The 26943-nt window shown below is 38.8% G+C and overlaps 1 protein-coding gene and 1 pseudogene across 5 annotated transcripts in view; both read left to right on the plus strand.

Moving 5' to 3' along the window:
* b4galnt4a (beta-1,4-N-acetyl-galactosaminyltransferase 4a) overlaps nt 1-26943 on the plus strand; it is a 329936-nt gene that overhangs the window by 252053 nt on the left and 50940 nt on the right. For all 4 annotated transcript variants that reach the window (XR_015526501.1, XR_015526502.1, XM_087312347.1 and 1 more), the window contains exon 8: nt 20827-20905. Coding sequence is in view for 2 of the 4 variants with exons in the window: in XM_087312347.1 (XP_087168473.1) it covers nt 20827-20905 (79 nt within the window). In the remaining 2 variants the exon portion in view is untranslated. The remainder of the gene's footprint in view (nt 1-20826; nt 20906-26943) is intronic.
* LOC147837710 (uncharacterized) overlaps nt 1-26943 on the plus strand; it is a 633655-nt pseudogene that overhangs the window by 23844 nt on the left and 582868 nt on the right. The window lies entirely within an intron of this gene.

Genomic DNA, 26943 nt, shown 5'->3' on the forward strand with positions numbered 1-26943 from the left:
TTAACGCCCCTGAGGAACCGGATGATAAGGTTATGCGTTCCCACGGTGCTGCCAGCCACCGCGTTATGAGAGCGGAGATGGCAGCCACGTAACCTTGAGTGTGGAGGGCGACAGCCTGCTCTCCAACTTCTCTCGGCGTAAAGAAAGCACAACGCTGATCTGGCAAATTACGGGGGTCTTCTCAGCGAGAGACACACCATTCAGTGAATAGACTCCACTTCAGGGCATAGGCGCGCTCGGGGAGGGGGCTCTAGCCCGAGTGACGGTATTAGCCACCGCAATCGGAGGTTACCTAAGTCTTCCTCGCGTCTAAAAATCTCTTCAAAGATCGGCGAGGGTGCCAGGTGATGCCCTGTCCCTGAGAGAGTAGGTGCTCTCTCGAAGGGACTGCCAGGGGAGGGCTATCGCGAGGGAGAGCTCTGACATCCAGGTCCGGTTGAGCCAGAGGGGCGCAACCAGCAACCTGTTCCTCGTCCTCCCTGACCTTGCACAGTAACTGCGCGAGCAGGCTCACTGGGGGAAACGCGTATTTGCGCGTGCCCCGAGGCCAGCTGTAAGCCAGTGCATCCGTGCCGAGAGCACTCGGTCAGGGAAAGAACAACTGGCAATGAGCGATCTCGGGGAAGCAACAGATCGATCTGGGCTTCCCCGAATCGTGCCCATATCAGCTGAACAGACTCGGGGTGGAGTCTCCATTCTCCAGGACGCAAGGCTGCCGTGAGAGCGCATCGGCTGCACGGTTGAGCTTGCCTGAATATGAATGGCGTGCAGCGATTTCAGCCGCGGATGACTCCAGAGGAGCAGACGGCGGGCGAGCTGAGACATGCGGCGAGAGCGCATACCCCCTATACGGCTGATATACGCCACCGCCGCCGTACTGTCCGTCCTGACCAGCACGTGTTGCCGCTCCAGCACCGGAAAAAAACGGTGGAGAGCGAGGAACACTGCCAACAGCTCCAGGCGATATGCCAATGCAACTGGGTACCTTTCCACAGGTCCGCAGCCGCATGCCCGCAACGCACAGCCCCCCAGCCCGTGTTGGAAGTGTCTGCTGAAACGACAACAAGACTGGACGCCTGTTCTAGACACACCCAGGCCTGTAGGAACGAGGGGTCGCTCCAAGGGCTGAGGGCGCGGCGACACAGCGCAGTAACAGAGACTCGGTGTGCGCGCGCGTGCCATGCGCGTCTGGGGACTCGATCGTGAAGCCAGTGCTGAAGTGGTCTCATATAGAATAATCCGAGCGGCATGAAGCGGCTGCGGATGCCATATGCCCCAGGAGCCTCTGAAATAGTTTCAGTGGGACCACTATTTTACTGTCGAGCTCTCTCAGACAGTACAGCATCAGCTGAGCGCGCTCTCCGGAGAGGCGCGCTGCCATGGTGACCGAGTCCAGCTCCAGCCCGAGAGAAGAGATCCTCTGCACGGGGGCGAGTTTGCTCTTTTCTCGGTTGACCTGAAACCCCCACATGTGGAAGTGCCAGAGCACTTTGTCTCTGTGCATAATCAACTGCTCCGAGAGAGGGCAAAAATCAGCCAGTCGTAAAGAAATTGAGTATGCAGATGCCCGCGAGCCGAAGGGGCGCTGAGGCACCCTCCGCGGGCTTGGTGAGGACCCGCGGAGACAGAGAGAGCCCGAAGGGGAGGGCTTTGTATTGCCAAGCTCGACCTTCAAACGCAAACCGCAGAAACTGTCGGTGGCGAGGAAGAGTGGAGACATGGAAATACGCGTCCATCAGGTCTAATGCTGCAGACCAACCCAGAGGACGAACGCACCGGAGGATGCGCTTCTGCGTGAGCATTCTGAACGGCAGCTTGTGCAGGCAGCGGTTCAAAACGCGCAGATCTAGGATTGGCCGTGACCCACCGCTCTTTTTGGGCACGATGAAGCGTGGGCTGTAAAACCCGCTCTCCATCTCGGCTGGAGGGAGCGGCTCGATTGCATCCTTCGCCAGGAGGACAGCAATCTCCTCTCGCAAGACAGGGGCGGACAGGGGGCTGACCCTGGTGAATACACACCAGTGACTTGGGGGGCCGTTTCGCGAACTGAATCGCATAGCCGAGTCTGATTGTGCGTATGAGCCACCGCGAAGAGCTGGCCCGCGCTAACCAGGCAGGCAGAGCTCTCGCTAATGGACTCATCGCTACAATCGCTGACGTACCAGCAGTGGGGCAGCGCGGAGTGGGTGTGCTGATCCGGGAAGCTCGCGGGTCCCACGGAAAAGCTGGAGGTGAGATATTTGCTCTCACTCCAAACCCGAGCTCCGGAGGGGAGGCTCGAGGGGTGGGAGAAAGGAGACCGTCCTCCCAGCGCTCGTGAGCCACTGGCGAAACGCACCGAATCTGCAAGCTAGAAAGCATAGCGTCCCAGACTGGCAGATTTCGGGCTGTCACATCTGGGGAAGTGAAAAGTGCCCTTTCATAATGTTTTCATGGCAGTAAAAAGTGCCGTTGGAAATGGGGCCCCGCCCTCCAGCGGGGAAAGAGCAAGTTCCCTCTTCTCCAGATGGCCTGTCCCAGGGGCGCTTCGCGGTCCGTTGCCGGACTTAGCGGCGTTCTGGGCATGGGGGCTGCCTGCTTCCGAGGTGCCCGACGCGCTCGCTTCGCCGGAGGCGTGTGCGGGGGCGGAGCAGCTCACGTAGGCGGGCGCCTTCGGCGAGGAGCAGGTATGAATGGCACGGCGGGCGGAGCGGGCTACGGACCGCCGATAAGACATCACCCACCAACTGCTCTCTCACCGCCTTGAATTCCTGGGTGAATTCACAGACAGTGTCGCCGAACCTGGCTGGGGATATGGGGAAGTCAAGAAAGCGGACTTTGTCGACTTTGCGCATATCAGCCAGGGGTGGCGCTCCTGGACCACTAATGTGGACATCGTCCTCCCCAACGCACACGCAGCGGACTCAGTAGTCCGAAGAGCTAAGTCGGCGGCGGTGCGAAGCTCGTAAGCCTGGGTTGGACCCACCCTCGTGCTGCTCGGCCAGCGCCTGCGCTTGGTAGCGCTGGTAGGTGGCTATCGCATGCAAGGCGGAAGCAGCCTGGCCCGCAGCTATGTAAGCTCTAGCTCCGAGGGAGGTAGCGCGGATTTACCGCCATCGCGCACTCAACCTGAGGAATCGCCACATACCCCCTGGCTGTTTCACCATCAAGAGTGGTTAGGGTGGAGGAACACGCAGCACGAGCAGAAAAAAGTGCTTTACAAGACCGCGTGAGCCTACTGTGCACCTCCGGGAAGAAGGGAACGCCCCTCTAGTCGGTCCGGCCGCGGAGCTGGGGGATAAACCATCTCCAACCCACGGCCGAAGCAGCCCGGGAAAGCACGGCTAACATGTCCGTTTCAGGATCCGTAGTGACAGCGCTCACCAGCCCGAAGGGGGCGAGCGGGTCTGGATCATCATCGGACAATGAAAGCCCACCCTCCGATGCCGCGGTGGACATCTGGTCTCCGGTGTCATCGGGCGTAAGGGCTACCATCTGTTAGACGGATCGCTTCCCCCGCCCGAAGCTTGGATAGAGCGCTTAGAGGAGCGGGAGGTCCGCGGGCCCGTGGGCGACGGATTATCTCTCGCTGAAACCCTCAGATCTGCCCGAGTGCCCGCTGCAGAGCAGGGGACAACTGGGGTGGTTCACCCTTTTGCAAAGGCTAACCGCGATCTTGCGCAACAGTCATGGCATCGCAATGACGACATGAACTGCCCGCGAGCAGCGCATTAACATGCTGGACCCCCAGACATGCAACGCAGTGCCCGCGCCCATCATCCGAGGACAGGAAACCACCGCATCCAGAAACGCACAGTCGGAGCGCCGTCCTGATAAGGACGTGCTGCACGACTGTGTTGCTCTTTCTGTGAAGTTTGCAACTTTATACGCACCGCTCTGGAGGACCGGACCCAAAGAACGCCAGGCAAGGGAGAAACCCAGCTCGACCGTCTGCCACTGCGTGTACACACTCTGGACCGGGAGAATGCTCTCGTTCGCTCAGAATCGCTGGTCACAGCAGGAGGAACCCTCATCGACTCGATCAGAAAGTCTCTGAAGCGAAAAGGATAGCGTCTGCTGGCGCCAGGTGAGCTTATATACTCAGTTGATTGCTTATGCCGCTCACCTGCGCAGGCTTGCGCTGCCAATTCATTCTTAATTGGCCCGTTCAATACTCTTTCAGATGAGTAGCTTCTGAACCGAACCTCCCAATGCGTGGATTTTACAATCAAATCCACTTATAGTGCTGAAGTTCCCCCCGAAGGGGAACTACAGTGTTGTGAAGGAAATGCCACTGATACTGTGTAACAGCTATATTTTGTATAAAAAATAATATTGATAATAATCTCACATTAATAACTATAAAATATTTAACTTTTTTTTACAAGTGCTTCATTAAGATCCAATAATAGTTACCAGATGAACGATATTATAAAATGTTTTTTTTCATTGTTAAAGTTTAAAAATCTGGGTGTGGGACAAGGTAAAAACTGTGATTTTGACATCTAAAGGTGGTTGAGTAATATGAATAAAAAAAGAAAGGTAGTAATTTTTTTAGAAGTAGGTTTTATTGTTAGTTTGTCAAAGAAAGTGCAATTTTAACAAAATTATATATATTTTTTGGATATGATCAAAGGACATAAAAGTGGCCTGTAGTTGAAGAATTACCCAGAAATTAATGTTCTCTTTGAACCCCTTAGGGAGATTCACCACATTTTGTACTTTTATTTTGGAGTGCAGATTGCATAAGTTTTATTTATGTATTTTTTAAACTTATATAAGCCTAAATATTATTAATTATTTCATATTACATATATATATATATATATATATATATATATATATATATATATATATATATATATATATATATATATATATATATATATATATATATATATATATCATCACCTTAGAATTATAAGGTTCTATCTGCGTTCTTAATGATTTTTAAAACTATTTTACTATTTTCCCAAGTGAATACAACCTATAGGTTACTGTACTGTAAGAAAATATCAGAATTCGGTACATACTTTCAGTGTCACCTTTGCATGAAATGACCCGATCTAATTATGTTTCTATGAAACAAGCCTGCTCCCTTGCAGGTTTGAGCTGCCAGAACTGTTGCTATGACAACAACTGGCGGACAGGTTTCGAAGAACAAAACAATTATGGATTGTGTCAAATCGTCAATAACCAAATCCAGCTAATTGAGTAATCCACAAAGAACGGACCCCTGCAGCTTCTTTCTTCTGTTAATCACAAATGATGGTATTTTGAAGAAAACTGAAAACCTTTATCCATTGACCTCCATATTATTTATTTTTATACTATGGATGCTAATGGCTACGGGTTATTAGCTTTCTTCAAAATATCTTCATTTTGTGTTCAACAGAAAAAAAAAAATCCCATAAAGCTTTTGAACCACTTTTTGGGTGAGTAAAAAGTAAATACATTTTTATTTTTAAGTGTTTTTGCTCAGCTCTAATATTTTAAATGCCCTATAGAAACACCAAACTCTTAGACCTTTCTTTAAAGAAGGATCTGAGTTGTAGAGAACATGACTGAGATTCTACATTCTTTAAGTTTCAATAGCAGTGCTGTTAATTGATGGTATCTGATGCTTCTTGGATTCTGAACTCCTACTCTTTCTCCCTGGAGACTTCCATCTGACGTCTGCTGTGAAGTGGCTGAGATCCCAGAAAGCGTGCACTTCACACTAATACGGCATGCTCCAAATACACAAAGTTGAAACTGCAAATCTTAATGATACTGCCCGAGTGAAGTTCATTAGTACGATGAAGTCAAAGTCAAGGGTGTCAACAACACTACAGCAGTGACTCATGTTTAAAACTCAAAGCAGGAGAGTCTGTGAACTGCCTGAATTTAAGTTAAGAGTGTCTTCTGATATTGCATAGGGACACAAGGCTGTTGTATATTTCTTTCTTCCAATACTAACGTAACATAATTTAGGCTGTCAGTAGACTCATTTTAAGACTCAGTTTAATATAAAAGGAAGGTAACACTTTAATGTAAGGTGACAGTTACACATGTTCCATTCACTTGCTGTAGTACTTACATTCAATTATGCAATATTACATGTAACTAACCTTAAACCTAACCCACATGCTAACCCCAATCATATAGTAGATACACTGTAAATAAAAAATTGTTAGGTTTACTCAATTGTATCATGCAAACTCAATGCCTTAATTCAATCAAGTAATTTTACTTTATTGTATTAAGTGTGGTGGCACGGTCGCCTCATAGCTAAAAGGTTGCTGGTTCGAATCCCGGCTGGGCCATTTGCCAGCTTTGTGTAAAGTTTGCATGTTCTCCCCATGTTTGCGTGGGTTTCCTCCAGGTGCTCCGGTTTCCCCCACAGTCCAAAGACATGCGCTATAGGTGATTTGGGTAAACTAAATTGTCCATATAACTGAAAAAAAAATAAAATATTCAGAGATGATTTCATAAATTAATCTTAATTTTTTAAAGTTAAGTGGCTGTGAACAATTTATTTGGGCTGAATTTTTACAAACAAATTAAGTTGAATTTTATTATTTTAATTTGTTTGTTTAAATTCAACACAAATAAATTGTTTGCAACAGTTTTGCAGACATCACTTTTTTTCAGTGATATAAGTGAGTGTGTGAATGCGAGAGTGTATGGGTGTTTCCTAGTTCTGGGTTGCGGCTGCTAAGGCACCCGCTGCATACAATATATGCCAGAATAGTTGGTGGTTCATTCCATTGTGGCGACCCCGAATAAATAAGGGACTAAGCTGAAGAAAAATGATGAGTAAATAAATTTACTCACATATAGTCACATTTACTTAGACCATTTAAGTTTTGTTGGCTTAACTCAATCTGCAATCTAGGTTAGACCTTCACAATTTAATTTTTACAGAATCTCACACTCATGTCTCCCTATTTTAAACATATGCAAAAAAATAAAAATACACAATAACGCTTATTTTTTTACATTTATTTTCCAGTCTGACACAAAGCTTGCTGGGAACTACAAATTTGCATGGCTGGGTGAACTTAATCAGTTTAAGTTCGGTATGATACAATAAAATTTTGAGTTCATGTAACTTGTTTCAATTAAATATAATTAAATTTCTCTTTAAAGTAAGACAAATTAACTAATTTTATGTAATTAATTGCACTGCTCGATTTTACAGTGTTCACGTAATGTACTGAGTAATCAGAAGTTCAGTAGTTAAATGGTAAATAGTTACACTAAAGCCATTTCACCTTGAAAATAAAGTGTTACCAAATTAAATATGTAAATAGTACAATATTCAGTTGTTATCACATATTGTAGATTGTTGTGACAAAAATATAAACACTGAGGATCAAAATTAGAGCTCAACCTCTTAAATTTTAAGAATACTCTTAATTTGACGTTACCATAAAATGGGTTTGGTATTTAATATAATTGTTTGGATGCTGGAAAACCGTAATATAGCATTTAACAACAACTACAAAACAAAAAAAGTGAGTAAATAAGTAGATAAGTAAATGAGTGAATACAAAAGTGAATAAGTAAATAAAAAAATAAATGTAGCATTATAAAAACAAACACTTTTGATGGTTTCATCACATTATTTCATAGACGATAAATTCAAACATGTTATTTAATGTATATAAACAGTGTACAACTTAACATATATGAAAATAAATGTAAAAATTTCATTTGTAAAATCTTGGAAAATGCATTTTAAAGAAGGCATCATAAGAAATCATTTTTATTAAATTAAATTAATTATCTGAATAAATAAGTCCTGTCATTTTTTGTTTGTTTATTTTGTTTATTTTTATTTTATCATTTCTTTCAGGAATATATTTCCTTATAGAAATCAAATTAATTTGTTTTATTGATGACATTATATTAAAAATACAGTCTTCTCAGATGTCAAACTTTACCACAAATACTCTTCATCCGTCAGTATAGAGACGCATTATTTTTAACTATTTTTTATTTGCTGCGAAGGGATGTGATGCACCTATCAAACACCTCAACAATTGACAAAGGCACAAGTCTGCTCTATTTGTAAACAATACGTAAGAAACGTAAGAAATTTGTAAGAAACGTTTGAATGTTTTTTACTCAATTTATGTATCATCAATTTGTTGTTACATGCTTCTAAAGCCAAACTGTAAGACCAGATAAGCATTCTCCTGTTGAAATGTTGTTCTTTTTGGGCAAAATAAAGTCAAATGACGTGTGACAGATCTTGTTGGCACAGAGTGCAATGATAATGAGGTTGTTAGATTCTTCCTTGCATTTATCTTCATGTCTGGGCTCAACTCGACACACTTACTGAGAGACTGAGTCAGAGTTTGGAATTAGTCAGACAATTAAGAGCTTGTCTTTGCTATTGCTCTCTCTCTCTTTCTCTCTCAATCTGACTGTGGCTCTATTCATCATCTACTGGACGTGTGAATGAACACACACACCTCTGAAATAGTCAAGTGCAATGATTTAGTGTAAACTTTAAGCATTTTATAAGTAAATTTAGACTGTAAAACCCAATAAGTTAACTCAAACCATTTCAGGAAATCGATTGCGGCAAACAGTTTAAGTTTTGAAACCAAATTTTAAAACTGTACAGCTACTCAAACGGTTTTAGGAAACCGATTACGGCAAATGGTTTAAGTTAACTGAGCTCAAATGAATAAAGCTAGTCAACTTAAATGGTTTGCCGCAATTGGTTTCCTCAAACCATTTGAGTAGCTATACAGTTGTTTTGACCTAATCATTCTATTACCTAAATACAAATAGATTTGAACGAGAGGCAAAAACTGTGTAAACAAATTTACATAAAAAATTACATAAAAAAGGAGGTAGCTAAATTTATTGAAATAATACATTTATTCTAGTCAAGTATTATTCCTATAGTTCTAATATTGAATCATCAAATAAATTGAATACAAATTACAGTAAAAACAAGTCTCTGTAATCAAAGCAACGTCATCTGAATTTGATGGCATATCACCTTACACCCTAACGTCTTGTAAACATTGACAAAATTAACTATGAACTGGAATGATAAACAAACATTTGATAGAGAACTTTAGATTCTGTTACTAATTTTTGTTTAACTTATTAAACTTTTAAACCACTAACAGAATTGACATTTTTACCATTTTGTGCTTTAGTGCAAAATACTAACCTCAAACCTAAACCTAATCTAGCACAAGATGCTAACTGCTAATCTCAAACATAAACCTAACCTAACCCTGCTGAAAAATCCAGCTTAAACCAGCCTAGGCCGGTTGGCTGGTTTTAGCTGATTGACCAGCCTGGTTTTAGAGGGGTTTTGCCCATTTCCAGGCTGGTTTCCAGCTATTTCCAGCCTGGTCTTAGCTGGAAATGTCCAGCCAAATCCAGCTAAAACCAGCGTGACCAGCCTGGTTTAAGCTGGATATAGATGGTTTTGGCTGGACTCCCAGCCTGGCTAGGCTGGTCAAGCTGGTTTTAGCTGGTCATCTCCCAGCCTGACCAGCTAAGACCAGGCTGGAAATGGCTGGAAACCAGCCTGGAAGTGGCCAAAACCCCTCTAAAACCAGCCTGGTCGACCAGCTAAAACCAGCCAACCAGCCTAGGCTGGTTTAAGCTGGATTTTTCAGCAGGGAAATACAAACATGTGACAACTTATATTCTGTTACTAATTGTTGTTTGACTTACTAAACTTTTAAACCACTAACGGAGTTGACATTGTCCACCTTTTTGTGCTTTAGCGCAATATGCTAATCTCAAACTTGACCCTAACCTAGCACAAGATGCTAACTGCTAACCTCAAACCTAAACCAAACCTAAATACAAATGTGTGATACTTATGATTCTGTTACTAATTGTTGTTTGACTTATCATACTTTTAAACCACTAATAGAGTGGACATTTTCCACCATTTTGTGCTTTAGCGCAAAATGCTAACCTCAAACCTAAACCTAACCTAACACAAGATGCTAACTGCTAACCTCAAACCAAAACCTAACCTAAATACAAATGTATGATAAAGGTTGTCCAAGACGCGAATATAACTGAGGACGTGGGTGGTGAGGGTAGTGTCACAGACGCCGCCCTCTCTATTCTGTCGCCCTAGACGCGATATAACTAAGGGCGCGGGTGGTGAGGGTAGTGTCGCGGATGCCGCCCTAGACGCGGATATAACTGAGGGAGGGAAAAGTGAGGGTAGTGTCGGGGACGCCGCCCTCTCTATTCTGCCGCCTAGGTCGCCTCTATGGATGCGCCGGCCCTGCCTGTCTGGATATTTCAAATATACCTAGTAAGACCTTGATTAGCTTGCTCAGGTGTGTTTGATTAGGGTTGCAGCCAAAATCTGCAGGACAGCGGCCCTCCAGGAACAAGTTTGGTAACCACTGCATTAAAGGGTCATTTTTTTGAGCTGTTTAAAGTCATATATGTGTCCCACACTGCTAAAAACACTATTAGGACACATATATTTCACAAAAAAAAGTTAAAAGAGGTGTTTTTGCATAATTTTAAGCAAATTCTGTCTTACGGTTTAAAACAAATTTTCCGTGCTGCGTCATGCCAATTAGACCCATGCGCGTATTCCAGTGTGGAGAGTGGATGGTTGTACCTGGGATTGCATTGTGACATCTCTGAGTGTGCAGCATTAAATCATGAGAAAGGCTTGGTTCAAACCAATCAGCGTGTGCAATTGTGTATGCGGTGCAACTTCATTAATATGCATGCTAGCTTCGAAGACTGTTTTTACCTATTACAGTGTTCAGATGGCAGAAAGGTGCTACGTTGTGCTGGCAAAACAAGTGGAAGAAAAAGAATAGTTTAAAGGCATGCGTCGTCAGTGTTTATAAATGTACTGCAACAAAGGTTTTGTTTTCATTTCCTGCTATGGGAGTGCAGCTAGACTCACGTGTGGATTACAGTGCACTCCACTAAAATACATTTGTAAGGAACATTTTTTACCCGAGAGCTTTTCGCATCTTGATTTCGCATCTGGAAATGGTGAAATCCAGATTTGCTGCTTGTCTCTTTTGAAAGAAAATGCGGTTCCAGTTGGTGTTGACTGTCCTTTCTTTACAGATTTGGTAAGTAAGCGATCAGTGGTCTTTGTTTGTTTATTCAGATAGCAAACTTAGTTTGTATCGTTTATATTTAGTATTATTTCAGTGTTGAAAGACATACCTTAGTCAAAATGATTTCTAAGTTACCAAGTTAACAGTATGTTGAAGGTTCAGGACACCCTGGAGAACTTTTTTTTATATATTAACAGATTTGTGTGTGTTGAGCATCAGTTACAATGTTAGCACCTGTCAGCTTTAATTGTGGGGAAAACTGGATAATTTTGAGCTTTTGTCAGCTAATTTCAGCTTCCGGGTTTAAAATGATTTTTGGGGCGGGATCAAAATCGGCGACGTAGCGCAGTACTGCAAGTGCAATGATGACGCGTCGGTTTCTCATTATTATTCGTAGCGGAGTTTTCTTATCCTATGAGAAGAGCCGGCTGCTTAATTATTCATGAGACCTGCAAGACCTGCCAGAGTCAAGCCCGAGCTGTGAGACACGTCACGGACCCACGGCACATAGTATTTAGCCGTTCATGAAGGCTCATATGCCTTTTTTCCATGATCCACTGGGTTTGTTGCATGTTTTCCCCCGCGATCTTGTCAGGGCCGATCATACAGCAAAGATGTGTGTGTGCTGCTAGCATTTTTGTCAGGAGAGCAGCACGAGAATTAGAGAATGGCGGACGCTGTCTTTTATCAGGAGTTCGTTCACATTCAGACACATCACTGTTCTGCTGTTTGCCTAAATCCTCCAGATTACCAGCAGGGTTAATGGTTAAAATAGACAGGTCAGGAGACCTGCTGCACTAAGTCTGCTGGATACGGGGATTGAGGGAGAATCCTCATTTATAGTGTTTACATGAACACACTTATCTTTATAATGATATAAATTGTGGTTATGTGTATATGAAATTACAAATAACAAATGTAGCAGGGCATTAAATCACTGTTCATTTCTTTGCATTTTAACTTTAAACTTTAAACTCATGCGTCTCCTCACGGTTTGTCTCATTTTGTGGGCTAGCTTCGTTCGCTCACGTTCTCCCCTGCTGGCCACGCCCACTCCTGCCCGATGCTTGTGAAGCTCCACGCCCATTAATCATGCATCTTTTGAAAAAATTCTGAAGTAGACTTTAACCGAAAGTGTGTGTGGGGGGTGGTGTCATGGCCCTTTAAATTCACTGCAATATTATGGACTTAAAGATAAACTGTAAATGCGGCTCTCCGAATGTAAACATGTAAACACTGCAATCAAACTATTACCTTCGTATAGAATTTTCGCCACATTTTGTGACAGAATAGTCTATACCCAGATGGCTGTCTGATACTACCTACCGAGTGCATCTATGTTAGGGATAAAAGCGGAGGTTTTTTTTTTCCTACTCGCCATGTGATATCAAACATTACATTAAAACTCTTCCAGCAGTTTTTCCTCGCATCAAATATCTCGTTTGTCATGGGGGCATGCATGAAATGCTCCTGAATAAAAGTGAAAGAGCCAAACTTCAGCTAAAGTCCACAAATTAATAACTTGGCAATTAATTTGATTACTGATGCCCATATAAACAGTCACTGTCTTTCCCCCATCTTTCTTTCCGCGTCTCTATGTTTGTTTTGCCTCTGTGAAAATCATTGTGTGCCCAAACAGACACTCCCTTTTTTATGCAAACCTTCCCTCTTTTCCTCCAATGACAGTCCCACTTAAACAGAGCTGGACACACCCACTTTCCTGACTTTTTCCAAACTAGAGGTGTGAAACAACCTGCTAAAACAGTGTTAAAAAATACCACTCTAAAGTCAGCATATTGATTGAAAATGTGCACACAATTTTGTTTAGTTTGTTTTCTGCTGGTAATTTTTCACAGCTGAAGTATTAAAGTAAAATGACTTATTTTATTCTGGTGGTGGTTGAAGGGTTTTACCTATCAAATAGTCTGGTTCAGCTCTAGTTTCTCACAATGGAAATTTAAGTTTTTATTTTTATTTGTATTTTTTTTTAAATAAGATCTGCATCTTAAATTGGATTTATGTTACAATACAGTAAACAAATCTGTCTCTAGTTTATTTTCTATATGCAGAGATGTTACATATACATCACACTACCACCGTGACTCACTTTCACTCACATTTCTTGTCCCTGCTTTATCAAGGGTTGGAATGAACCACCAATTACTCAACATATACAGTACTCTGGCATCAGAGATGGCAAAAATACACAAATCCTTTATTCAAGTAGAAGTACATATACTCATATTTAAAATGACTCTGGTTAAAGTTGAAGTACTAATTACACTTCTGCACTCAAGTAAAAGTAAAAAAAAAAAAGTACTTAATTAAAAAGTATTTATTACTACTACATGTTTTAGATTCACTAGGTAGGTAAATATCCAGTTTCCCCCCCTGCATCATCATACTGACGCAAACTCACCGCGTTCATCATGTAGTTTTGCAGCTCATACAGTTCATACACTTTAAAAATAATTCTGTAGGCTTCTATATCTTTTTAAAAAATGTCTTATATTTTACAGTGAATTCGATCTAAAATATATCCATTTTTTATATATATTTGAATTTTTTTATTAAATATAATGAAAATACATTTTCTGTTGCTAAAATAAACATCGTATTTTGCTGCAAACTTACCAGAAATATAGGAAATAATTCTCAATGCATAAGGTTTTATAAAGTATTTGATTGTTTTAGAAGTAAATGTACACATTTTTACAAAAAACAAACAAACAAACAAACAAACACTTTTTTGCAGTATTACATTGAAAGACCAGAGAAAGCCTGTGCAGTATGATTGAAAGTGGACAAATAACTCTTCGACTTAAGCATATACATGGCATGTTTTTGAACTGCAATGTGTTTCTCTTGTGATCTGATCAAGCATCTTATGTGTTCGATGAAAAATACAGACTGTGGAATGTATTTTTAACAGAAATATTCTGTAGATTGAATTTCTGAATGTAAAATGGTAAAAACAGTAGTTTCTGATGCAGTGAAAATCTTTGTTAATATTAATCGCACATGAACACAATAATGCATCTAATGACTTTACATTTTTGTGCACTAAGCTACGATTTTGTGAACTGAGCATTGTATCAAATCATGAAATACGGTTATTTTCCGTAAATTAAAACAGTTCTATGAAACTTCCGTAATTTTCACGGAAAAATTCTGGCAACCACAGCTGCTGGTATTTTTCCGTAAATTTAACAGATATTTTACACTATAAGAGTTTGCTGATTAACATTGTGTGTGTTGATAATACTCTGAGTGTTAATAATGTTAACTCTTTCAAAAGTGTAATTTTAACACTTTTATATTGGTTCCCATATAAACTCAGAGGGAGTGTTTATTTTAACTCTAAGGTTGTTAAATCTACTATCTAAAATTTGCAGTGTACCGTGTAAACAGGGCAGCATTAGTCATGTTAAATTCACCGTCTCCCTCTGTCTCATCTGCGTGGTCATCCTTGCCTTTCTTGTAGTAATCTTCATAAACTAACCTGCTTATGATGCGTGATAGCCTTGGTTTAATTTCATTTCATATTCATTTCACTCTAGAAAACCATCTATCCAGGTATATTCTTTCCTTTCTTTCCGTAATTTCCATTACATTTAATCAGTATGAAGTCTTATACAAAACAATCCACTCCTCATCCATGTTTTCTGGAATTGCCTTCAATGGAAACAATTAATGACAAATTCCTATTAAACACTTTATGGTTCAAACCAAATTTTTTATTGGTGATGCCTAAAAATGTTACCTTTGGTTAGCACCTGGCAGCGCTTTAGATTTCAAAGCAGTAGTGGAAAGAGAAAGATGGTCCTATCTCCCGCATTCCACTCCACATTATGATGGCCCTCTTTGTTTTGGCACGATGCTGGAACACCTGCTGTGATTGATTGTAGTGTGGAATAGAAGATGGGCAGAGCGAATCAGTTGGTGTGAAGTCGAGGAAATTGCACTGTCACCGACACCCTCCTCTGACCGTAAATTCTCAATCGGAGAGCTTTCGGCCCACTCACACTCTTGAGAATTTCACCTTTTCCCGCTGAGAGGGGTCTATTTTCTACTTTTTTCCTAGTCTTTCTTACACTTCCTGTTTATCTGTATTTTTTTCTCACTCACACATATATACAGAATATTTCCTGCAAAAAGGGTGAATAAAAATGACTAAAAGAACATTTTTATTTAATACACTGTTACAGACAATTGCTTACTGCATTTCTCTTAAAGTATGTATTTTTTTATTAAATTAAATCTTATAATTTTTTTTATACATTTTGTAATTTTGTATAAATGTATTTTATTGTTATGTTTAATAAATATACATTCATTTACTTGTATAAATACTTTAATAAAGACCTTAATAAATGCCTGCATTTTAAGTAACTTTTAATATAAAAGGCCGATATTATAATTCTATTCTATTATATTCTATTCTATTATATTCTATTCTAGTATAGTATAGTATAGTATAGTATAGTATAGTATAGTTATTATATTATATTATATTATTTTATATTATATTATATTATATTATATTATGTTATATTATATTATATTATATTATATTATATTATATTATATTATATTATATTATATTATATTATATTATATTATATTATATTATATTATATATATTTAGTGGTGAGCCGTCATCTTTCACATATTTTACACATATTTAAGCGTAGATGTATACCTGACCGGTGAGCCGTCAGACAAAAAAGTGCCCTTCTGAATCAAATCAGCAGGATGCCTGACTTTAACTGCAGTTCGGCAGTTTCACTTTAACTCATGAACATTTCTTTCATCCACCGTGACATGATGCAAATAAAGTGTAAGGACTGGTGAGAGTGTTGTGGAATTTATTAAAGCATGCCAAATGGAAAGTAAACAAAAACTTCTGCATTTTGCGGTGTGTGTGTGTGTGTGTGTGTGTGTGTGTGTGTGTGTGTGTGTGTGCGCGGTCCTTTACTGACAGCCGCATGTGTGGATCTTTTCGGAAAATATGGCGTAAAGTGCTACATGACGGTAATAGTTTGATCGTGGTGTTTACTTCAATAATGCCACTAATATATGCATACTCCACATGTCTTAATTCCATTTCTGTTTAGTTCAGTTATGACTTTAGTTGGATTTAAATCATCAAAAATCGCTGTTTCGAGCTTATGTAGGCCTATAGTTCAAACTCATGTTTAACTGAATAAACTGTAAACACAAGTACATATTATTGTTTTCATCACCAATTATCATAGTAGAACAGTTTCTCAAGCAGTTTATGATTTTGGAAATAGGAGATGAGTCCCTGATCTAATGCGCACCTGGCTTGAGAAACCCGTTCTCAAAGACTTATATTTGGGTAGCACATATAATCTGAAAGCCTTTAGCAAATTCAAATGAGCCATTGTAATCTAGATTTATCTAGGTTCCTGCTGCTGTAAAACATCCCCACAGCATGATGCTGCCACCACCATGCTTCACTGTAGGGATAGTATTAGGCTAGTGATGAGCGGTGTCTGGTTTTCTCCAAACAAAATGCGTGGCATTCAAGAGTTTCATTTTAGTATCATCAGACCAGAGAATTTAGTTTTTTATGGTCTGAGAATCCTTCAGATGCCTTTTGGCAAATTCCAGATGGGGAGTGGATTCCGTCTGGCCGCTCTCCACTCCAGTCCTGGTGGTTAAACATCTTCCACTTACGGATGATGGAGGCCACTGTGCTCATTGGAACTTTCAGAGCAGCACAATTTGTCTGTAACCTTGCCCAGCCTTGTGCCTCGAGACAATCCTGTCTCGGTGGTCTACAGACAATTCCTTTGTCTTCATACTTGGTTTGTGCTTGGACATGCATTGTCAACCGTGGGACCTTATATAGACAGGTGTATGCCTTTTCAAATCATGTTCAATCAACCGAATTGGTGAACTCCAGTTAAGCTGCTGAAACATCTCAAGAATAATCAGTGGAAATAGAATGTACCTGACCTCAATTTAGAGCTTGACGGCAAAGACTGTGAATACTTAACATGTGATTTTTCGGGTTTTTTAAAAAAATTTTATGAGTTTGCAATAATTTCAAAAAATCTTTTCTTCACATTGTCATTATAGGGTATTGTGTGAGGACTTTTGAGGAAAAAAAATGAATTTACTCCATTCTGATATAAGAATATAATATAAAAAAATGGGGAAAAAGTGAAGTGCTATAAATACTTTCTGGATGCATTGTGTGTGTATATATATATATATATATATATATATATATATATATATATATATATATATATATATATATATATATATATATATATATATATATATATATATATATATATATATATATATAAATTTTTTTTTTCCTTTCATTTTTTATTTATATATTTATTTTATTTAAATGTATTTTAAACTGTTACAATACTGTTAGATTATTTTTTTATTTTTTTATTTATTTATTATTTAATTCATTCATATATATATATATATATATATATATATATATATATATATATATATATATATATATATATATATATATATATATATATATATATATATATATATATATATATATATATATATATATATATAAATGAGGGGTCTTTGTCATTAATTTTAATTTAAACCTCTCATTTTAGTAGCACCACAGGCGTTTTTCTTCATTTCTCATGCTTTTCAGTTCATCGATTATTTATCTTTTTCCTACATCTGTTCTCCCTCTTTCATTTTGCTCTCAGTATTTCATAGGCCCACTGGTGCAAACAAGACATTTGTGCTAGCATCTGAGCTGAATTATGCCTCATGCATTAGCGACGCTCATTAATATGCATGAGCAAATTTACTCATCAGGATCCTCATGTTGCAAACATCATCTCTCAAATTGCCAGGGCACCAAAAAGACGAATATAAAATAATTAGCACATGTAAATATAACAAGCTTAAACCCGCAGATTTGGGTTTTGCTTAACTGCCATTTTGTTCTCTGTTAAAGACATAAGTGATGTATTGATGGAAGAGTGACAGATCGAGTCACATCAGTAAGCGATGTTTATAATGTGTCACATTTGGAGGTGTAATAAGGTGTGAAATCAAGCAGGGCTCTAATTGTGCTGGTCTAACAGCAGATGTGGCCCATTTGAGGAGATGCGATTTTGATGAGACGAGTGACACAGCAGACCACACAGATTCAGTCATTTGCTCATGCACAACCAACACAAATGTGCCCAAAATACTTTTTTTTTTTAATCAGTCAATATATGATGTTGTTTTCAAAATATTGATTAATATTATATATTATATATTATAAGTGTCAATATATTATTTTGATTTTAAGTAAATTAGGTATATATATTTTGAATTAACCAAGGAATCAAACAGAATTTCCACAAAGTTTGTTCTATTATCCTGATTTTAACAAAGTTCAAACTTTCTAAAACAGGATTACATTTCATTTTCATTTCATTTTGAAATACCTATCATTTCTTATTTTTTTAAGAAGTGCTATATATTAATAAAATAGAAGGACAATAATTTATAATATTATATATTTTTAAAATTTAAAAACAACAGCATAATAATAACAACAACAACATAATAATAATAATAATAATAATAATAATAATAGTAGTAGTAATAATAATAATTATTATTATTATTGTTATTATAAATTATTACATGATTAATTTAATTTATGCAATTATTACTATTGTTGTTGATATTATTATTATTATTATTATTATTATTATTATTATTATTATTATTATTAATAATTTATCAATTCAATTAATATAATTGTTAGCATTATAAATGATTAATTGATCAATTTAAATGCAATTATTATTGTTGTTGTTATTATTACTATTATCAATAATATTAATATTATTATTATTATTATACATGATTAATTTATAATTTTAATGAATACAATTATTTTTATTTTATTGTTATTATTATTATTTTTATTAATGATTAATTTAATTCTTACAGTTATTATTATAATTATTATTGTTGTTATTCATATAATTATTATTGTTCTTCTTCTTCTTATTATTATTATTATTATTATTATTATTATTATTTTATCAATTTAATTACTACAATTATCATTATTTTATCAATTTAATTAACACAATTATTATTATTATTATTATCAATATTATCATCATCATCATTATTATTATTATTATTATTATTATTATTATTATTATTATTATTATTATTACTATTATCAATAATAATAATATTATTATTATACGTGATTAATTTATAATTTTAATGAATACAATTATTATTATTTTATTGTTATTATTATTATTTTTGTTATTGATAATTTAATTCTTACAGTTATTATTATAATTATTATTGTTGTTATTAATATAATTATTATTGTTCTTCTTCTTCTTCTTCGTATTATTATTATTATTATTATTATTATTATTATTATTTTATAAATTTAATTACTACAATTATCATTATTTTATCAATTTAATTAACACAATTATTATTATTATTATTATTATTATTATTATTATTATTATTATTATTATTATTATTATTATTATTATTATTATCAATATTATTATTATTATTATCAATTTTATCATCATCATCATTATTATTATTATTATTATTATTATTATTATAGCAAAATAACCTCATTTGTTAAAAAATGTTTAAACACTTTTCCAAGCGCAAGCATGTTATATATCAGTGTTTTATTATAAGTTGCCATAAGTTGTATTAGGATACTACACACAGAAATAAAATAATGTGATAAGACTTGTTTGTTTGTTTGTTTGTTTGTTTGTGTTTGTTTGACTTTTTTGTTGTTAGATGTGTTCCTCATGTTTATTTCCATGTAAATTACCATCTTTGTTTCTGATTAAGTAAAATTTAAGCTGCATTTAGATTCTTTGCTCACTTGTTTTTTCTAGATACCAGTGAACACAACACAATATGTTTGGTATTGATTTGATGAGTTGCAGAATAATGCAAATGTTATAGGAATTGGTAGGAGCAAACAAAGTAAATTACCTAAATCAGTAAATAATAAAGTAAACAAATGATGCAGAATGTAATATGTTGATTGAGTTTTTCGAACACTAAAGAAAACAATATGCAAAATGTTGATACATGATGTGCTACACCATAATATATGATTTGGTGCATGCCAGAAAATATGAAAAGCTACTATTTTATAATATACTGTATTGTGTTCTTGCTAGTTTGATATCACATTGCTTTTGCTGTATTTTTCAAACAGCAATAATCCACTTTATTGTTACAGTATAGGTTATAATGAGATACAATATGGTATCGTAATGTAGTAATAGAAGACCAACATAAAATTATAGGCTAAACAGGAGTTATGGAACAAACAGGACAATGTCTGGCCAGGTGGAAATAATCATAAAACACGAAACAGTCTGGCAATCAAAATAAGGAAAAAAGAAAACAAGAAACTTTTTTACGTTTACGTACACAAAACAAGTTTACGACACAAAACAAGTTTACGACACAAAACAATATACCATCATGAAGGTGTGTGAGTGTGGTGTTTATATAATGTATGTAATCAATAATAAGCAGCTGTGTTTTAGTGTCTAGATTTGAGATCAGTTTCAGCTGTGAGATGTAAAGCTTGATGGGAGGTGTAGTCTGGGTAAATGGTTGGTTGAGTGTTCATATAGCTGAAAGGCAATCAAGTGAATCTGGTGGGTACTCCAGCTGATGAATATTTGTTAATAGATTCAATATTTCATGTTCATTGTTTCCCTTTCAGTCTGATGGCCTCCAGACGATACTACTTTGATATTCTCCACAAGCAGGACGATAAAGGTTCAGATCATGTGGAGGTTGGGGTGAGTTTTGAATTATTGTTCAAGTTATATTCTGTTTATTTCATTTAACGTACACAATCACAAATCCTTCACTATACATTATCCAAATTGCCAAATCAATATGGTATTTATTTTCAGTGCAGTGGCTACTGGCTATTCTGAGGATTTACAACAGATTCTAAAGCTTTAGTCATATACTGTATGTCAATGACACTATTTGGTCCCATATGTTTTCGCCCACAGCTTTGCTAAAATTCCATTCGTACAGAATAAGAGAGCTGTAATCCTAAAAGCCTCCATTCAAGTTTTCAGAAGTTGGTCAGTTATTATTTTCTCAACCTGGCCATCATTCACTTGAGATTTTAGTTTTTAGTTTTGTTTTGTGTTTATTTCATTATATATGTGATCATTACTTGCGATTTAAGCATTCATGTTTCATAGTAATATTAATTTTGTCAAAAACAATAGGAATTTGACCTATAAAAATCAGTCTGATCTCATGAGGAAACGTAACTATTTGTCCATTTAGTGGCTTCCGTCATATGAAAATGTACAATTTATTTATTTATTTTATTTTTTTCTGTGACTGTTACTTAGAATTCATTGTGTTTATTAAGATGTATAAAGGACAAAAAATATTTATGTGTCCATATTAATGGCTAAGACCATATTAAGGCAAGTATCATAAGCTGTATCCCATCAAGACTTGTCCTGCCCTGCCGCTCGGTAAAGGCTAGATGGGATACAGCTGAGGACACTCACATCAATACTTCTCTTTAACTTCTGATCACAGCTGTATCCCTTCTAGCAACATCTGCAGGAAAGCTACGAGCTGCTGGATTTACGTCATGTTTATTCATAAGTTTCTTCCAAAATACTTGAAGGGAAGCAACTGTTTATCTGGGAGAGGAATAGAGAAAATATTTTAGTAACATAAACAGTGTGTATCTTACATGAATAAAGCAGATAGCCTAGTTATTTCGAAAAGTAAGTATTAACGCCGTCTCAGTAGACATCTGTGTGTATTTTACAAACCTTAAATGGTATGTTTTGCTTGTAGTTATGTGTAATTGAATGTCTGAAACCTAAGATAAATTTTATTTGTTTGAAAACATAAACAAATTGTGATTTGTGACAACTGTGCCTCGATCCGCGAAGTCAGATTTGAATTTTAGCAGTTGATGGCGTGCGCTTTGAATGTTCTAATCACACCAGTGTGGTGAAGGGTTAAAAAGGAGGAGTGGCACCCAACCCTGCCATTAAACATCATTGGGGGATAAACAAATCATACTAAACTGTACAGATAAGATTCATACAAATTAGTCACTAAATCAAAAAGTTACGAATTGTCGTGAGATTGTTGATAAAAACTCATAGAGAAATATTATTAATAATGATAATAATAATGATAATAATAATAATAATAATAATAATAATAAAAACAGTTCACTTTGGTTTGATGCCATAGCAACCTTAGTTTATATAGGAACATATTTTTTTCTAATGAGAATATTTTAGTTATAAAATACTTTTTTCCACTACCATTGACCAATTTGGTGCAAGGTCCTAGAAATTTGAAAGGTTCTTTGTGAAAACATTGGCCACTTTTCTATAGTTCTTAGAACAGTCAGGTATGGTTTCAGTTTTATTTCCACGTGTGCCGGGTATAGTGCGGCATAATTGTATGAAATGTTCAAAGCCTGGAGTTCTAGGCATGGTTACGCAACCATGCTGAACTGTACTGGATTGGTAGAGCAGTGGTTCCCCAAAATGAGGTTTGCGGGGCAATGACAGAGGATCACTTGATGATCTCCAAAAGTCAAATAAATTTTATTAAACTATTAGAATGACAATATTTTATCCATAACCCACAGAAGATAAAAATAGTAGTTAATCGTTACATAAAAAAGCAACAACATGCAAATTGTCATAATCACCAGCAATCTAAACACCATAGATTGCTGGAAAACATTCACATTCATACGAACTACAAATTTGTCGATTTATGGACTACAGATCCCAGTCATGCAACAAACACACTCACCTGCTCCAAGTCACCATTGATTAGACACTCACAGCTGAAGCTAATTTTGGACTGATTACATAGACTATATATACACCTCTCAAACACAAAGTCTCACAGTTTCTGAGTCTTTTTATCTGTGTAAGTGACATTACAATGCACTTTTCTTTGTCTTGCTTAGCCATGTTTTGATCCTCATCTTGTTAATTTATTTATTCCTGTTTTCTGCCTGCCTTGTGACCATCTGCCTGTTACTTTGACTATGATTCTGGATTGCCCTTATATGTCTGTTGGTTCCGGTGTTGATCATTGCTTGTCTGACCCTCCTGTTATTAAAACCCTGCGTTTGGATCCTCACCCCTGTTGTCAGCGTCACTTCACATCCCCGTTACATAAATAAAAAGCCATCAGCCTTTTAATTTTTTTTTTCATAGGATTGGTGTGTTTACGGTAGATTAACAAGACAACAGTAGCGTCAGCTGCAGCAAATTGATTTTATAGTACAAGGTTGAACTTTCTGCATCTTCGTGGCACTCAAATACATTTAAAATTAATACAGGCCACAACTTAACATTGAGGATGATCTCTGAGTGGCGGTCTTCAAAGTTAAACCAAGAATAGACTTGTGCTGAAAACATTGTGCCCTCCAGTCAATATTAAATGAATATATAAAAAAATTAATAAATGACTTTAAATTATAGCCTATGGCCGTTAGACTGTTGCACTTTTTTGTGTTGTCAATATGCTTAGATAGGCCTATTAGGGCCTGCGGGCTGAAAACTTTGGGAACCCTTGTGGTAGAGCGTGTGTGAGCATGACATCACCATTCGGTTGCCTGGCTACCAGTTTCTCTGGCTAAGCCGAAGCATGTTTTTTTTTTTTTTATTCTGCAAAGTAAATGTCTCAAAAAAGGAAATGTCGGATCATCCTTCATATCGCTGTTTAAATTACACCTAAGTGTTATCAAACCAATGACTGACACATTTGCATTTCAGAGAGCTCTGTATTTCAATGAGGAAAATTAAACTGTATCCAAGATGACTGGCCTGGATTGGCACTGAATGGAATGGTTAAGCAAAAGAGAACCCTTTAACACAATACTGGATCCATTGTTTCCAATTAAGAACTTACATTTTTAATGCTAACATGTTTTTTAATGTGAAAATCAGGGTTTTGCTAGTTACTAAAAATTAGCAACTAGTTACAGTTACTAGTAATAATTACTTTATGGATTACTTACAACAAAATGTAATGCAGCATTGTTAAAAGTAATTTGAGTTACTTTTGTCAAAGAACATTTTTAATGCTCCCATCAATGCTCTTTTAACGACACGCAAGTGCTGTATGGAGAATACACCGTTGATCAGCTTCACAGTTTTAATTAATTTGCATTCTCACAACTAAAACACTTGACAAACTCAAATAAAAAGTAGTTTTTAAACACTAATTTATTTAAGTCAGACCGGCAGCACAAAAATGAAAATATCACAAGATGATAAACCAGCTAAATAATATATTCAGAAAAAAAAGAAGAAGGAAAAACGTTCGAGGTTACTAAAGTAACCCTTCGTTCCCCGAGGAGGGGAACGGAAGCACTATAAGTGGATTTGATTTGTAAAATCCACGCATTGGGAGGTTCGGTTCAGAAGCTACTCGTCTGAAAGAGTATTGAACGGGCCAATTAAGAATGAATTGGCAGCGCAAGCCTGCGCAGGTGAGCGGCATAAGCAATCAACTGAGTATATAAGCTCACCTGGCGCCAGCAGACGCTATCCTTTTTAAGCTGAAGAGACTTTCAACAGCTAAGGGACAGTCATTATGGCGACGGAGTATAGTGCTTCCGTTCCCCTCCTCGGGGAACGAAGGGTTACTTTAGTAACCTCGAACGTTCCCCTTCGGGGGGAACTTCAGCACTATAAGTGGATTTGATTTGTAAAATCCACGCATTGGGAGCCCATTGAAAGCGCCATAATGACTGCACCTTACCAACACCCCCGATGAGGAGATAGTCAAGCAAGCGTGACGCACCCGCATCATGGGGGGCACGGTCCTCCAACGTGTCCCTGGCCCTAATTTATCCTACTTCAACAGAAGTTTTACGGATTTAGATATATTTTTTGGGAAGTCGTGAGCATCTAGATAATTCTAGGAAAATACGACAGTACGTTGGGAAGCGTGCAATCCCGATAGGGAGGACGCTGCGGAGGCCATCCGTTACCCAAGGGGGGATAGATGGCAGAATTTACATATGGACTAGCCCTAAAAAGGGGGAGTACGCATAGCAAAAGAGTGGTTAGCGGGGAGGGAAGACACAGGTCCGCCCAGGGGGGGGACTTAACCGTGGCGGAATAAGCATATGGGATCACCTAGTGGGGATCACGCATAGCAGGCACCTTTACCCAAAACGCGGGCTGACCAGCGGGCAGACCTACAACGTAGTGGGCCAGCAAGTGACTCCTCCGCTGAGTCAGTGCTGGGGGCCACGGAGGAATCTGCAGGGCTCACCTGACGGGGAACTTTACTGACAGATAAAAAGGCGCACGTATCTCCGTGTTAGGGAAAATGGCGCAGCAAGCGTGTTTCAACACCCTACCGAATTGTTTCCTCAATCACCAAGGGTTACCTAATACCCTTGAGGAAACCGGCTCCACTCGCAGATTGTAAAACCTTGCAAATGTGTTGGGTGTCACCCAGCCCGCAGCTCTACAGAAGTCTGTTAGAGGGGCGCCGCGTGCGCGCGCTCGAGAGGATGCGAAACTCCGAGTGGAGTGCGCACGCGCTCTCGGGGGACGCGGCTTATCTCGGCTCTGATAGTGAAAGAAAGGCATCCACAATCTAGTGGGAACTTATTTCGGTACGGCACTTCCCTGCTGCCGACCGTTATAACAGACGAAAAGCTGCTCAGATGATCTAAACTCTGAGTGCGGTCCGGATAATACGCAAAACGCGAACTGGACAATAAAGAAGGGCTGGGTCTGCCTCCTCCGAGGGCAGCGCTTGCAGGCTCACTACCTCGTATTAAAACGGAGTGGTAGGAACCTTGGGCACATATCGCGGGCGGGGTCTCAGGACGTGAGAGAAGCCAGCCCAATTACAGGCACGAGTCACTGACCGAAAAATGCCTCCGGGTCCCCGACCCTCTAATCGATATCAACGCGACCAGCAGAGCTGTCTTCAGGGACAGAAAGATACTGAGTCGAGGATCGAAGGGATCTGCGCGGCTTGTGTAGCGAGGGCGAGATCCTAAGAGGGCATGAGAGGGGGCGGGATGGATTAATTCGCTTAACGCCCCTGAGGAACCGGATGATGAGGTTATGCGTTCCCACGGTGCTGCCAGCCACCGCGTTATGAGAGCGGAGATGGCAGCCACGTAACCTTGAGTGTGGAGGGCGACAGCCTGCTCTCCAGCTTCTCTCGGCGTAAAGAAAGCACAACGCTGATCTGGCAAATTACGGGGGTCTTCTCAGCGAGAGACACACCATTCAGTGAATAGACTCCACGTCAGGGCATAGGCGCGCTCGCTCTAGCCTGAGTGACGGTATTAGCCACCGCCACCAGAGGGGCGCAACCAGCAACCTGTTCCTCGTCCTCTTCCTGACCTTGCACAGTAACTGCGCGAGCAGGCTCACTGGGGGAAACGCGTATTTGCGCGTGCCCCGAGGCCAGCTGTAAGCCAGTGCATCCGTGCCGAGAGCACTCGGTCAGGGAAAGAACAACTAGCAATGAGCGATCTTGGGGGAAGCAACAGATCGATCTGGGCTTCCCCGAATCGCGCCCATATCAGCTGAACAGACTCGGGGTGGAGTCTCCATTCTCCAGGACGCAAGGCTGCCGTGAGAGAGCATCGGCTGCACGGTTGAGCTTGCCTTAATATGAATGGTGTGCAGCGATTTCAGCCGCGGATGACTCCAGAGGAGCAGACGGCGGGCGAGCTGAGACATGCGGGGAGAGCGCATACCCCCTATACGGCTGATATACGCCACCGCCGCCGTACTGTCCGTCCTGACCAGCACGTGTTGCCGCTCCAGCACCGGAA

This window comes from Danio rerio, chromosome 25, assembly GCF_052040795.2.
Source record: "Danio rerio strain M-AB ecotype USA chromosome 25, GRCz13ab, whole genome shotgun sequence".
Classification (NCBI taxonomy): Eukaryota; Metazoa; Chordata; class Actinopteri; order Cypriniformes; family Danionidae; genus Danio; species Danio rerio.